This window comes from Perca fluviatilis, chromosome 13, assembly GCF_010015445.1.
Source record: "Perca fluviatilis chromosome 13, GENO_Pfluv_1.0, whole genome shotgun sequence".
Lineage (NCBI taxonomy): Eukaryota > Metazoa > Chordata > Actinopteri > Perciformes > Percidae > Perca > Perca fluviatilis.
The window spans coordinates 33,806,057-33,821,066 of NC_053124.1; the positions used below are offsets into that span (position 1 = coordinate 33,806,057).

The 15,010-nt window shown below is 41.7% G+C and overlaps 1 protein-coding gene and 1 gene segment (V, D, J or C); both read left to right on the top strand.

The window, feature by feature from the left end:
- LOC120572047 overlaps positions 1-15,010 on the top strand; it is a 217,143-nt gene that overhangs the window by 50,756 nt on the left and 151,377 nt on the right.
- Positions 5,309-13,811, top strand: LOC120572040 (zinc finger protein 79-like). Its single transcript, XM_039821239.1, has 3 exons — positions 5,309-5,789; positions 9,710-10,039; positions 11,979-13,811. Exons 1-3 carry the CDS (start codon positions 5,588-5,590, stop codon positions 13,508-13,510), a joined length of 2,064 nt encoding a protein of 687 aa, XP_039677173.1. The 5' UTR covers positions 5,309-5,587; the 3' UTR covers positions 13,511-13,811.

Here is a 15,010-nt window from a genome sequence, read left to right on the forward strand (position 1 = left end):
CATTACATACATCCGGCATTTGTAGCAAAGCAAAGCGCTTGAAAATCAGTTGGAAATTCAGAGAGAAATTATGATTTTAATTGTGGATAAACCAACTGCCTGGATAGACACACATACAATAGAAGGCGCAACATGTCTGTCCCAAAATGGCGTCCGCTTCGACATATCGCTCAAAACCACTAAAGAAATCAAATGTTCAATCAATGTTTTATTTTGAAATCCGGATGTTTTATTTTGAAATCCGGATGTAGTATACAATGTGTCTCTGCTCCGTTAAAAACAAGACTGAAGACGTTACAAACAGTTCAGTAATGATAACAGCAAAGGGGTTATAATAATACGAGGCAACACTCCATTGGGTCGCCCATACAACATCTGTGCGCAGTCGACTCGCCAACATTTTAGACTGAACTTAAGTGTTTGCATTAATGACGGAGATACGTAAAATATGCCAGTCCTACTAATAAGATTGGATTAATCTGCTTTAAAATGCTAGAAAACAACAATCATGGCATTGATTTAATCGAAACGCCTCCCCTTGCCTTTTTTCCTGTTTGTAGTCATAATAGTGATAGGTAGGCTTAACGAAAAGCTGAAATTGAAACTATAGACTGAACTTGTCAAACTGGCTAACGTTAGGCAACATTACTAACATGCTAGCTAACGCTACACTTTTTCTATATAAACTAGGATTTAGCATAGACCTATTACAGTAAAAGCCGCGCTGATGTCTGAATGCCTCGAAGAGACCCTTTCAAGACAAATTAGGCTCAAGTTGCAGTAACGTTAGTATCTGGGGAGATACGGCTATCATCTTAATATCATATCTCATATTTAGGAGATACAGAAGAGATATGATTCAAGTGTATAAGCTTGTACAAGGAATATATGATGTAACAGAACATGCCTGTCTGAAAAGAGAAATAATTTGTTCACACTCCGTGGATATATTTTGCCTATCAAAAAGGTGTAATGTATAATTATAAAGATTGTCAGTAATTTTTTATGAACTGTTAGAAAATTTCAATCATGAAATGAATGTTTTATGAAAACATGTTAAAATGTGCTCCTAGATCGCTGTCGCTAAACACACCAGACTCCATGTAAATAACCAATACTTTCAGCGTGTACAGAGCCGACATATTTTCACGTGTAAATTGTTAAATTATGCATTCATTTCAACCAAACCAGAGTGCTGATTGTTGGAAAAGTGGAAAAACAACCCAAGACGGCTTTTCGTAGTTTTATTTTGTGTTTCTCAACTTTGAATGAAGTGTGTTTCACGATGATAAAGTCCTGATTATTTACATGGAGTCTGGTGGAGTTTGGTGATTTCGGGGCTGTTTCATGTTAAACTAAAAGGGATCTTACGCTCTAACAGAAAGGTCGACCTCCTTAGAAATCCTTTCCATAATGTTGTCAAGACACTTTTGGCACTTTTTAAAAATAGTAAAGTGGGTGCGCAGTTGCACAACATCTACCAGTGAGAGAGGAAGGAGTAAAAGGTAACAAACCTGCTCTGTGTAACCGAAGCTGAGGGATGAAAACAGCGTCCATTCGCTCCCGTTGTCTCTCGTTCTCCTCTTTTGAACGACAGAGTTCCTCCTCGTACTCTGCTATCGTTGTTTCAAACAGCCCAAATATCTCTTCAGCAGCCGCGGTTAGTCGCTGCTTCACCAACGCTCTCAGCATCCGGACTTTAGACATTTTCACACTATCACAGAAACTTTTGTTTCTACACTCTCTTTGCGTCTGGCGCTTTGTTTGCACCGTTGCCACGCTGCGCTGCTAAGCTACTAGCGTGCTAAGCTAACTTCAGCAGCTCCGTAGCTCCCGGGAGATGAGTGAGAGGTAAACATTCAGAATAAGATGAGCAGCAAAGTCCGTTCAGACAGGATTATCCGGACATATAGAGGCTCTGATGGATCAGTGCTGCTGGAACTTACAAACACACTTTCTCAACACAACTAAGCGACTGTAAAGTTTCAACGTGGGGATATAATGCTGCTCAAACACCAACATCCGGTTCCGCTTCTTCTTCTTTTGAAGTTTTATGCCGGTTTGTAAACAACTTTTTGGTGAGCTTTACCGCCACCTAATGGCTTACAACAACAACTACAACTACTACTAGCGCGCACACACACACACAAACACACGCACACACAAAATGAAACAACGGCAAACTGTCTAATTTGTAAAAAGGTCTGTAAGATACAGTTAACACAACACATTTATACAACCATATGAAAAGTCTGTGCTGGGTTTTAAAGCGCCCATATTATGCTCATCTTCAGGTTCATAATTGTATTTAGAGGTTATATCAGAATAGGTTTACATGGTTTAATTTTCAAAAAACACCATATTTTTTGTTGTCCTGCACATTGCTGCAGCTCCTCTTTTCACCCTGTGTGTTGAGCTCTCTCTTTTAGCTACAGAATGAGACCTCTCACTTCTGTTCCCATCTTTGTGGGGAGTCGCACAGGCGCAGTAGCTTGTTAAGGACTACTAGCTAGAAGCTAGTGCTGCTATTGGTTAGCCACTTCGTTCGCAATGGCAAAACACTGCTACAACACACACGAGTTCACCCTAATCTACTAAATAAATTGTATAGAACTACTTACATGTCCCTCGTCTGCAGCCGAAGTTGGAGAAACAGCTAGCTGATGTGGTATTAGCTAAAGTGGTTAGCACACATCAAATGTTTTGGTCAATGACATAGACGGCCCTGACGATTTTGACCAGCTCACCCGGAGACTGAAGGCAGGATACATTCAGAAACCGTATCTCACTCAAAATAGCATGGATGTTTTTTTCCAAGTTTGTATACATGTGGAAGCATCAGAGACAAAAAATGACACCCCAAATCCCAGAAAAAGTGATTTATTTTCATAATATGGGCACTTTAACTCATTAATAATCTAAAGGAAAAATCACAAAACCACTTCAAGGTCATGCGAATTCATTCAGATTTAGCAATTTGATGATGCATCCACATATAACGTTGTGTAAAAGTGCTGTTAATTACTGTAGAAAAAAAATGACAGTATATTACAGGGTACCTTTTACAGGTTTGTGTTGTGTGTGAATTACAGCAATTACTTGTTAACAGAAAAACAACAATTAATTTCAATCTTGTTTACAACATGATCTTGTATTCTATTTAAATTACAGAAGTTACCTGGCAACTCGAGTTGCCAGCACATCGCTGTTAATACTACACAATACAATATGTCGTTGTAGAACATTTTTACAGCTAATTTGTTTGTTTTAACATTAACAGCCATGCAAATTATGCATATTATAAAGTGTTTTGAATTACACCATTGCATTAGATTCTCTTCACCTGTAAATAAAATCAGAGTCAGAGCTGCAACAGAACAAAACGTTTATTATAATCAATAGAGTGCTACAATCCATATGTAAGCAGTTTTTGACAGTTAAATAAAAATAAATAAATAAAGATTGTAGCTTAAACTGTATAAAAGATTGCCTTTTTTCAGTCTTAATCTGAAAATGCACCTTAATTATTCAAAAGTATTGGTATCGTATTGGTATTATATTGATATTGTATCAGTATTGGCGATACTGGCCCTGTATTTACTTGGTATCGGATCAATACTAAATTTTGCAGTATCGCACACCACTAGAGACTACCACTCTAGTGACGCCTCTCTCCAACTCCCACAGTACCTGCAAGGGAAAGTAGCCTCACAACATGGTAACAGGTCTTCACAGAAGGCAAACGTCAGATGATAGAGTTCTACTGTCTGTCCACTAGATGGTGCTAACTGACCATCTAATGAGCCAAAGATCAGCAAACCAATGTACTGTCAAATCAATGTGCAGTGAGCCATTTAACCCAGATTTATTTATAAGATTAGTAGCCTTGAGCTCACTTTATTGTCTCTTATGCTCCCTTGCATAGTGGCACATTCTTACCTGCACTTCTGTCGTGTTTGTTAAATATCTGTTTAATGCTTTTTTGCACTTTTCCATTTGCACAAACTGTATGCGGATTCTCTACTACAATCGGTATTTATATTTGACCTCTATTTTTTTGTAGACTCTTTATTGTATTTTGTATGTTTATATTTTGCGTATTTAATGTGTAACTCTATGTTGTCTCGCACGTTTTATGCCCTTGTTTTGGCCTGGCCTCGTTGCAAATGAGAATTTGTTCTCAATCGGCTTACCTGGTTGAATAAAGGTTAAATGAAATAATAACATTAAGAAACATTATACAGGCTATCTATGGAAGTACCCTTAAGCATGATCTTATAGGCTACTTAAAATGTGTAAATATGACAAATCAACTGGCCTATTAAAAAAAATACATATAAAATCTGCATTTGTAAAACATGGTTATAGATAATCAGTTATAGAATGCATATACTAAAGCCAGAAGCAGCCAATGTGGGATCTTTAACCTTTAGGCTACAATTTCCACATCAACATTTCTCCATTGATTTTTACGTTACGTTTTCAATTAACTGGTTTTAAAAAAGCTGCTTATTTGTGTTGGAAACTATTAAAAACCCAAACTGTCTTATGTTTATGCAGTGGGGTCACAACTTGATCTGGCTGCCTCCTATTTTTAACAAATAGTTGTGGCATAATGGCACAATGGGTTAGTCTGCTGACCCTCACTTATTTGTTCTAATCGCATTAATTCATGTTTGGTTTTTTATTTATTTACATTTAAACGGGCTGAAAAGCTCTTCTAGGTAAACTTGTTTACTCAAAACAGGCTCCAAAAACAAATAGGTGTATTATATAAAATATACTGAAAATGAAGTTTGTCATGTATGTACAGTAATTGAAAGGGCTGAACTGCAGTTCCTTAAATCAATCGCCATAGAGCCCCATGTTAAAAAAATCTAAACTTCATAACCGAATTAAACATGTTTACAGCCTGGTACAAGAAAACGGTTTTGGTCTCTACAGCTGATGTCACCCAGACAAGGCATTTTTAATTCAAGCAAATATCCTGTTACATAAAAACATGTGTGGCCTTCAGGTAAAAATTCACCCGAAAAATTATGATTTTAATTGTGGATAGACCTCCTGCCTTGATAGACACACATGTAATACATACAGTACACACACACAGTAATACAAAGTAATACACACAGTACACACACAGTACGGCGGCCAATGCAGTATCTACGTTTATCTATCAATGGTACAAGGTAACTTGAATTGTCAAGACTTTTTTTTTTTACTAATTAAAAAATAATGAAAGATTATGTTTATGAGTTTATGGGCTTTTATTTTGAAGGTTACCCACCAATTTGCAGCCGAACCGGATGTTACATTTGAGCAATATGGCTACAAACGTGAGTAGAAACAGTATGGTCGCTTTTGTGTGTTTGTGAGCTCCAGCAGAGCCTCTATAGTCCGGATAATCCTGTCTGAACGGACTTTGTGCTGTTCATCTTTTTCTGAATGTTTACCTGTCACTCATCTCCCGGGAGCCACGGAGCCTTTGAAGTTAGCTTAGCACGCTAGTAGCTTAGCATCGGTGCAAACAAAGCGCTAGACGCAAAGAGAGTTTGCGTGTAGAAAAGGTTTCTGTGATAGTGTGAAAATGTCTAAAGTCCGGATGCTGAGAGCGTTGGTGAAGCAGCGACTAACCGCGGCTGCTGAAGAGATATTTGGGCTGTTTGAAGCAACGATAGCAGAGTACGAGGAGGAACTCTGTCGTTCAAAAGAGGAGAACGAGAGACAACGGGAGCGAATGGACGCTGTTTTCATCGCAACAGGACAGCGGCTGTATTCGGATCTTTACGGTAAGTGAACGGCGCTGGGGGCGGGGGGTCTGGGTGTACTCCCCCAGGGAAGTTTTGAGCATCAACAACTTCATTTCCTGTATTCGGATACACTTTTATGCACCAATTTACGGTGGAAATACTTTTATTTAGCCCATGCGAAGAAGAAAAACACCGATGAAATTCAAAATATATCACAAATATAATAGAAAGTATGTTGTTACGTGTCATTGGGCAATTTTAAGTGGGGATATGGAAATCCTGGCGCTATATTAGCGGTATACTGCGTATACCTGCGTATCACTTAGACTACACCACACTGGTTTACTGCCGGTTACAAACTATTTCCATCATAACTGAACTGTTTGTAATTTTAACGTCTTCAGTTTTGTTTTAAACTGAGCAGAGACACATGGCCTGTTTAATCCCCGGGATATTCAAGTTATCCTGACTTATCCTGAATTTAGCTCTGACTTGGTGGCACAAAAGCAGGTTGAATTAAACCCAGCCAAGTAACCATGGAGATTTATTCTTTGCAGTTAGCCGGCTCCAAAGCAGGCTAACAGGCAGGCTAAGATTAATCCTGGAGTCTGATGTGTTAAATCAGCTGCCGCTCTGATCCGAAATAAACGTGTTTAACAGTTATTCCGTTGTCTTGACGTTGAATGTGTTCTGCTTTATTTTTATTAACATGCATTACTTGTCACTACTGCTGTCACAAGTTTGATTTAAATCTTACTATTACAGTTGTTTAGATGCTAAGAAATGGTTGCACTGGCACCGGAGATGAAGTGGGACAATGCGGAGGAATGCTGCTCTCCCTGTGAAATTTGCCCCGTGCAACGTGGAGAGGCGAGGGGAGGCAGGGGGATCCTCCCACACCGTGTAGCGGACTCTAAAGGAGACTTTTCGCGTCACTAACGACGACAATGGCACCTGACCAAACGTCCGTATTTTTACGAGATGGGAGTGGAAATGTGTTGGAATGCCACAAAGCTTCTTAATCTTTTTATTTTGGTGCTGTCACTTGTCATCTTCGAGCTTGGGAGTGAGAAAAAAAAACATGAATAATAATAGGCTACATTGTTTTACAGAAATGCTTAGTGTGTATTGAAGTCACTTAGGCTACTACTTTTTTCTAGTTTTTGTTCAGTCATGTTTTTTCTGTATGAACATTAATTGTAGAAAGATATTTAGATTTAGTCACAGCTTATAGAGCTTGGTGCATATGGTTGTAAAAGATATTCTTGCATTATGAAGGGTTTGAAATTAAGCCTAGTCGTTAGGGTAAATTTCCCGAGGAACATTAATTCCCTCTGCTCACTTTTAAGGCAAAGTAGGCTAAATAATGATACATTTTTTTAATATAGTGCTTTACAGGCTACTCAAAGAAATTTTACAGTAAAACCAGCACATTTAGCACATAAAAACAGATACAGCAGTAAAACCAACACATAAAACAAGCATATTAAAGCAATTAAAACAGAGTGTACAACTTTGTAAAAATGTGAAGTAGATCTTTTTAAATCCTTACGCATTCAGTCGGTCCGCTATTGTCTGTCGGGCTTTTTCTCTCTGTCTGATAACAACAGCCGTATTTCCCTTTTTGCATATTATATGTTTCACCTCCTCGTAACTTTCCATTAGAAGCTGCTGCTCAGCGGGTGAAACATGTGCTGCACGCGTCTTCTCCATTTCTGCATCAGTAAATCTGTGATCGATACCGTGGTCTATTTAAGAAAGCCGTGCACTTATCCCAGCTATCTACTCCTGGCTTGACATAGCTTCACCTTCTCATCCTGGCTCGGCCAACGTGCAACCGATTAAGCCGCGATGAGCAGATCAGACTAAGTCAAGCTGCGCTTTTTCAGTTATCCTGGATTTCTTTATTCTACTTTTGTGCAACAGGCCCATGGTGTGTACTACATCCGGATTTCAAGATAAAAGTAACATTTGATTTCTGTAGTGGTTTGAGCGATACGTCGAAGCGGCGGCCGTTTTAGGACGGACATGTTGCGCCTTTTTTTTTGCAATTTTGTCTATCCAGGCAGTAGGTTTATCCACAATTAATCCTAAATTCTCGCTGCATTACCAACCAATTTTCAAGTGGTTCACGTTGCTACAAATGCTGGACATGTATTTATGATACAGGATACTTGGTAAAGAGTGTTTTCCTACCAAAATACCATAACTTGCGTCAGGGTTGCTTTGCATTGCGGTGCATTTCACCGCCAGAACGCTAGGGGGTGATAAGTCTGTTGTTATTTGCGAGGTGTCTGCCAGCCAGTTTATGTTAGTAAGCAAACTTTAGCACAGCTGCCCACAAAGTACTGCTTGTGAAAGTGCTAATTTCAAAACGTCACTGACATATAGACAAATGGATAACCCCGTCATTGTAACCAAAATATGTCAGTGAACTAGCATTTTGCTACTCATTACATGTCATTTAGCTGACGCTTTTATCCAAAGCGACTTACAATTGCTATATATATATCAGAGGTCGCACGCCTCCGCAACTAGGGGTTAAGTGTCTTGCTCAGGGACTGATGGTTGATGTATCGCAGTGGGATTCGAACCCTGGTCTCCCGCACCAAAGGCATGGGTCATATCCACTGCGCCATCACCTCCCCTACTCCCCACTGTAGGCTGCTTGAAACACCAATCATCAACACACAGGACGAGTTGACCAATCGCAGTGCTTGCACTCTGCGTCGCCTCAACGCAAAGTGAACATTTTTTGGAGGTGCACATTGAGCTACGACGGAAGGGGGGGGGGGTCTGCGGGGGTACGCTGTCAATTCGATGCAGAAGTATAAATCAGCCTTAACGGTGTGCTTATTTTGGATGTTCATGCGAAAGAAATTCCAAACTAAGCCAGTGTTTCATACAGTATGAGAAATAAATAACTATTTACATGTTATGGCAGTTACACGCCAACCGTCGGCAGAAAAGCCAGTCGGACTGATCAGTCACCCTGAGATGGTCCAAAAAGTGCCTCAGAACACACCAAAGAGACGAGACGCAATACCCTCCATAACAGCAGGCGGAGCTTATCTGTATTGTTGCCCAAAAAATTTAACCCGGCAGCTGATTGGACGAACGCGTCACATGGGTTTGTTTTCTCCGGAAATTCAAAGCCAGACTGTCATGGCGAATCGTTCAGAATCCGATCTCCTATTGTACTAAAATAGTTCACCGAAACGTGTTTCTGAAAACATTTTAAGCGAGAAATAGGCCGTGCAGTTGCTGAATCTGTCTTCATTTCAGATCGACAAAGGTCAGTTTAAAAGATTTTCGTCAGATTTTGAGTGACACCGAGCCGACCGCTCCTCAAGTGGAGTGGGGGCGCGCTGGAATCACGTCACCGCCGTCACGTCGCAGAAAATGTCGAGTGGAAGGAAGAGGCTGCCCAGAGCTGGAGGATGCGCCGCGCGCGTTTATAGTCTGTGTGTGGGAACATTTTGGATTTCATGTTACCTATGATGAAATAAAACAATATATAGAACTGCCACTGTGTGCATGTTTTGTGCAACATGCATTCAATATGCTAATTTTAGCTATATATCATATGCTGAAGTATATTCTGGAGTGTTAAAGATTAAAAGAAAAAATAACAAGAACCGTACAGAACCGAAAACCGTGATACAAACCGAACCGTGGGTTTTGTGAACCGTAGCACCCCTAGCGGGCACACATATGCAGAGGTTTGTTCGTCGACGCAGAAGGTCCAGGGTTTGAATCCGACCGGTGACCGTTTTCCTGCGTGTCTTCCCCCCTCTCTCATGTCTCAGCTTTCCTGTCCAATAAAGGCAGAAATGCCCAAAATTTAATTTTTTTTTAGCAACATCACAGAAGTCACGGAACTCTCCATTTAATGCATGATTTTTTTTTTTTTTTTTTTTTTTTTTTTTTTTTTTTCTCTCTCTCTCTCTCTCCGCCAGTGGCTCCCTCTAAGGAGGTGAAGGCGGTTGCAGGAGGCGGAGGTGATGGAGGAGCCCGGCTGCGGAGCTGCAGCGACGGCAGCAGATACAGCAGGAGACTCAACAACTCGGGCAGAACAAGTGTTGTTTGGCAGTACTTCAAGTCAAAAGAAGGCGATTCAAGTCGAGCTACATGTTCAATTTGCAATGCCGATTTTTCTCGCGGTGGCAAGGACCCTAAACAACACACCACATCGCCGCTGTTAAGACATTTGCGTATAAAACATCCAAAAGAATACGAGTTGTTCATGAAGGACTCTACAGACACCAGCCAAAATGCAGCAACTTCAGGTAAATAAAATGAAAAATACACTGCTGTGGACGTTGTTTACGTCATTAATGTGTTTTACTGTGTTAATGGACTGAGGATGGGAGTAGGATGCGGTATTCGGATTCGGCAGAATTTTTTTTCGGCCCAAAAATCAGGGGCTCAAGTTGGTAGCCTACAGCTACCTCAATGAATCCATTGCAACGTCGTACTTTTTGTTTACATTCCCAGAGCATTATGGGAACTCTAGTTTTACAACTTAAAGCATGACTATCCCCAAACAGAAGTAAGTTGTTGGATGGTGCATTTGTCTCTAGTTTTATCTGAAGAGCGCCACAGTGTCTGACTTTGAAAACCCCTGACTAGGGGAGCTGAGGTCATGACATCACTTCCTGTCTGCCCTCTGTTCCTCTAGCTCCTGTAACTGAACACAATCTTTCATTCAGCATGTTCTTTCATCGGACTTTCAGAGAAATTGAAATCAAAACAAACCAAAGACTGAACCTCAGCCCACATTAAGGAGCCCCTATTTTACTCTTTTTCAGCATCGTATTTGTATTATCGGGGTCTACAAGATGAGGTTTAGATGCTCTGAAGTTCAAAAAACACATTATCTTTTTCACACTGCCCGTTGCTGCAGCATCCCTCTCTCAAACACTCTGTTTGGGCTCTTGTCCCCCCTACCCAAAAAGCCCAGTCTGCTCTGATTGGCCGGTTGGCCCACTCATTTGTGATTGGTGAACCACTTATGGCATGTTCGCACTATTTCAAGTGAATGCAAAAAAAATATATTTGGGTGAGTTGAAATATTTGCACTCCTGCGAGATATTCGCATGTAGATGAGTAGCAAAAGCCAATCGGTGTTTAGAAAAGAGCTTTCTTTGGGAAAAGTAAGCGGGGAAGTTTGACTACCTGATGCCTGTACTACGAAGCAAGATCAACATGCCCTGGATTTATTTCAGTTATACAGTATCTCCCAAAAGTGAGTACACCCCTCACATTTTAGTAAATATTTCATTATATCTTTTAATGGGACAACACTGAAGAAATTACTTTGCTACAATGTGAAGTGTTACGTGTACAGCTTGTATAACAGTGTAAATGTGCTGTCCCCTCAAAATAACTCAACACACAGCCATTAATGTCTAAACCGCTGGCAATAAAAGTGAGTACACCCCTATGTTAAATTCCCATAGAGGCAGGCAGATTTTTATTTTTAAAGGCCAGTTATTTCATGGATCCAGGATATTATGCATCCTGATAAAGTTCCCTTGGCCTTTGGAATTCAAATAGCCCCACATCATAACATACCCTTCACCATACCTAGAGATTGGCATGGTTTTATGTCGGTTAGCCTAATAGCTGGTTTGATTTGCATTGAGAAATGATTTTATGGAATCATTTATGGCTAGCAAACAATTAGTTGTTGGCGTTGATACCTCTCTATCAGTTTGTATCTGGCCCTATCACAAACTATTTGGTACATTTCTCCTCCAGTTACACACTTTGCTGCTCAAAAGTTTAGTTCAAATAACGTTATGTAATGCTAGCAACCAGCTGTTGTCATTGCTCCAATGCTAACATTACTACAGTGCTACTACTGAAACAAATGTATAAAAACTCACCAGGAATACCAACTGTCTGGTTAATCTTTTAATTTGCACTGAATTTTAAAATATAGAGTTTGTGTGTGTATACACAGGATAATATATTGGAGGCACATTCACGAGTCTTCCCTCTCATTGGCTACCCTTCTGCAAAAGTTGATTCGGAGTCAACTTTGGGAGAGCGGTGAACATCAGGGGCACTTTGGCCGCCGTCAGCGGACTTCACTCGTACCGCTGTTCTCATAGGGAATGGTTTAAAATGCTCAGCTCTGCCGTTATTTTAGCTGCCAGTGGAATGTCAGCGTTACACCAATAGATGGCATGAAGTCACAGTTTTCCTCAATGTGTGTTTCAGTGCTTCCTGCAGACGTCGAGCGGGTGTTGGTGGATAAACAAGAGGTTCCCCCTGAGCAGCAGGAGTGGAGCTCCAGTGTGGACCAGGAGGACACAAAGCACCCCCCACACATTAAAGAGGAACAGGAGGAACTGTGGAGCAGTCAGGAGGGAGAGCAGCTTCAAGGGCTGGGGGAGGCTGATATCAAGGTCCTGTTCACTCCTGTCCCTGTGAAGAGTGAAGAAGATGATGGAGAGGAAGCTCAGTCCTCACAGCTTCATCAAAGACAAACTGAACACATGGAAACAGAAGCTGATGGAGAGGACTGTGGAGGAGCAGAACCAGACAGGAACGCACATCCAGACTATATTTTACAACCGGCTGCTCACGACCAGGCTTTGCACTCTAAACATGAGGCTGCTGATAAAAGTGGAGATTGGGACGAGACCGAGGAACGTCAGCCAGGTTTAAACCCTCTGCAAAATGGGGACGTTGCTGTCAGGGATTCCAGATGCAGTGCTGCTAAGAAAAAATTTAGCTGCTCTGAGTGTGGGAAAAGATTTAGCAAAAAGAAACATCTGGAGGATCACATTAGAATCCACACAGGAGAGAAACCATTCAGTTGCTCAGTCTGTAAGAGTTCTTTCAAACAGAGTGGAGGTTTACATGCACACATGAAAATCCACACAGGAGAGAAAACAATCAGTTGCTCAGTCTGCAAGAAATGTTTTAAACGGAGGGAAAGTTTGAAGACACACATGATAATCCACACAAGAGAAAAAAAATTCAGCTGCTCAGTCTGTAAGAAATGTTTTAAACGGAGGGAAAGTTTGACGGCACACGTGAGAATCCACACAGGAGAAAAACCTTTGTTTTGTTGTTCACTTTGTGATAAAGGATATATGTGCAGGTCAAGTCTTAAGTCGCACATGATAACTCACACAGGAGAAACGCCATTCAGTTGCTCAGTCTGTGAGAAATCTTTTGCATGGAGTGGACTTTTACAGAGACACATGCAAATCCACACAGAAGATCCCCCTTTCAGCTGCTCGGAGTGTGGTAAAGGATTTTTCTGCAAGTCAAATATGAAGAAACACATGAGGACTCATACAGGAGAAAAACCTTTTAGTTGTTCAGTCTGTAAGAAATGTTTTACACAGAATGGAAGTCTGAAGACCCACATGAAAATCCACACAAGAGAGAGAGAAAAACCTTTCGCTTGTTCAGTCTGTGAAAAGTTTTATTCAAACAAGAGATATTTACGCACGCACATGAGAATTCACACAGGAGAGAAACCTTACAGCTGCTCGGAGTGTGATGAAAGATTCTCTTACAGGGAAGCCCTAGTTCGTCACATGAGAACCCACACAGAGGAAACCCCTGCAGCTGAAGGAGGGGACTGTGGCGGACCAGAACCAGCCAGGAACTCAGATCCAGATGGACTCGAAGGACCAGATACTGAGGACGAGACTGGAGACTCGTCCAGGGTTGCCACGACCATGGAAAACCTAGCCTGGATGCCAGCCGAACTTAGCCCCGCCCACAACATTTGAGGTTGGGAAGTTCAGGTCTAGACGTGATCCGTTGTGGAGCAACTATGCTCTAACCAGAGCTGTTTGGACCAATCAAATTGTCAGGGCGGGCTTTATACGACAATGGACAAATGATCAACAGTAACGGAATCAACCACGTCACCAAAGAGCGCTTGGATTGAATTCGTTTACAACATGACACGGAAAATACCGCCTCTGTATTTGCTCTGTCGAAGCCTGCCTTTGACTTACAGCTTCTGTGACGTCTGTCTCCGTTGCTCTGATTGGTTGTAGGTCTATCCGTTGCTCTGATAGGTTGTAGGTCTATCCGTTGCTCTGATAGGTTGTAGGTCTATCCGTTGCTCTGATAGGTTGTAGGTCTATCCAATTGAGTGCAGAGGCATTTTCTTTCCTGGTTGGGTTGAAACGCCCCCATAGTCACAGCCCTGTGGAGCAGTATCAGACTCATATTCTGACTAGAATCTGAGTATGACCACGTCAGGCTGGCGTTCTGTCTCTTAACACGAATCAATCCATATCACTCAAGTCTAGCATAAGGCCTGGTTTACTCATAAAGGTCGCCATGCACACAAACTCGGCTACAGTAGTTGACTCTAGAGCCTGTCTGTAACATAGCACAACTGACTCAGCTACAGTCTACCAGCTAAAGCCCTATTCGCAAGGGATTAGTACAATCTGGGGACCTGGTGTGATTTAGAAATCCACACACACACACACACACACACATACACATACATACATACATACACATACATACATACATACATACACACATCTGAGTTTCGTGTGGCGCATTCACACGGAATAAGCAAAGCCTGCTTTTACTTTCAATTTAGCCTACTGACTGACAGCTGAGAGTTGGGTGGCTGGCCAGGGCGAGGCTGCTGCACCGCACACTTTTGTCAGGGTCCCATATCATTTTAGGTCCGGCCCGGTAGAGGTTTATACCTTAACCCCGCTGCGGCGGCCACACAGCATCACCGTCAGCCCTCAGCTCTGGATGCGTCACCCTGTGTATTGTTGTGATTGGTCGTAGTGTTATCCAACTGCGTGCAGTGAGATTTTCAAATGCATGCTTGGTGCCGCCCCTCAAGTTGGGCCATTTTCATCACCCAATGCCCGACCCATGAAGCTTTCGGATTTGGGTCTAGATTTCCAGGCTAGGTCCAGCCAAGGTCGGCCAGGCTGGACCTGGCGTCCGCAGCCCCTTACGATACCATATTCTTCCTTGCGATAGGGAAAATAGGCGCACAGGTAACAAAAACCTCAGAAAAATGATATAGCCTACGACCTGCCGAATCACAGACACGTTGATTCGCACGGGACTAATATTATCACAGGACCCTTGTGTTTGGACGAAATATGGTAGGTCATTTGGGGGGGAATTTCTACTTGACAAATTACAGGCATGGCCGATTTGCACGGGATTAAGATCACGGACAACCCCTGTAATTATTACAAATGATTGGAGGTCGCCAGGTAATACTAATCCCGTGCAAA

What these genes read in the sequence shown, in the direction of transcription:
- LOC120572040 (XM_039821239.1), top strand. Translation starts at nt 5,588, where the DNA reads ATGTCTAAAGTCCGGATGCTGAGAGCGTTGGTGAAGCAGCGACTAACC. An exon ending in GCTGTATTCGGATCTTTACG is followed by an intron (nt 5,790 to 9,709) that starts GTAAGTGAACGG and finishes TCTCTCCGCCAG; the next exon opens with TGGCTCCCTCTAAGGAGGTG. An exon ending in CCAAAATGCAGCAACTTCAG is followed by an intron (nt 10,040 to 11,978) that starts GTAAATAAAATG and finishes TGTGTGTTTCAG; the next exon opens with TGCTTCCTGCAGACGTCGAG.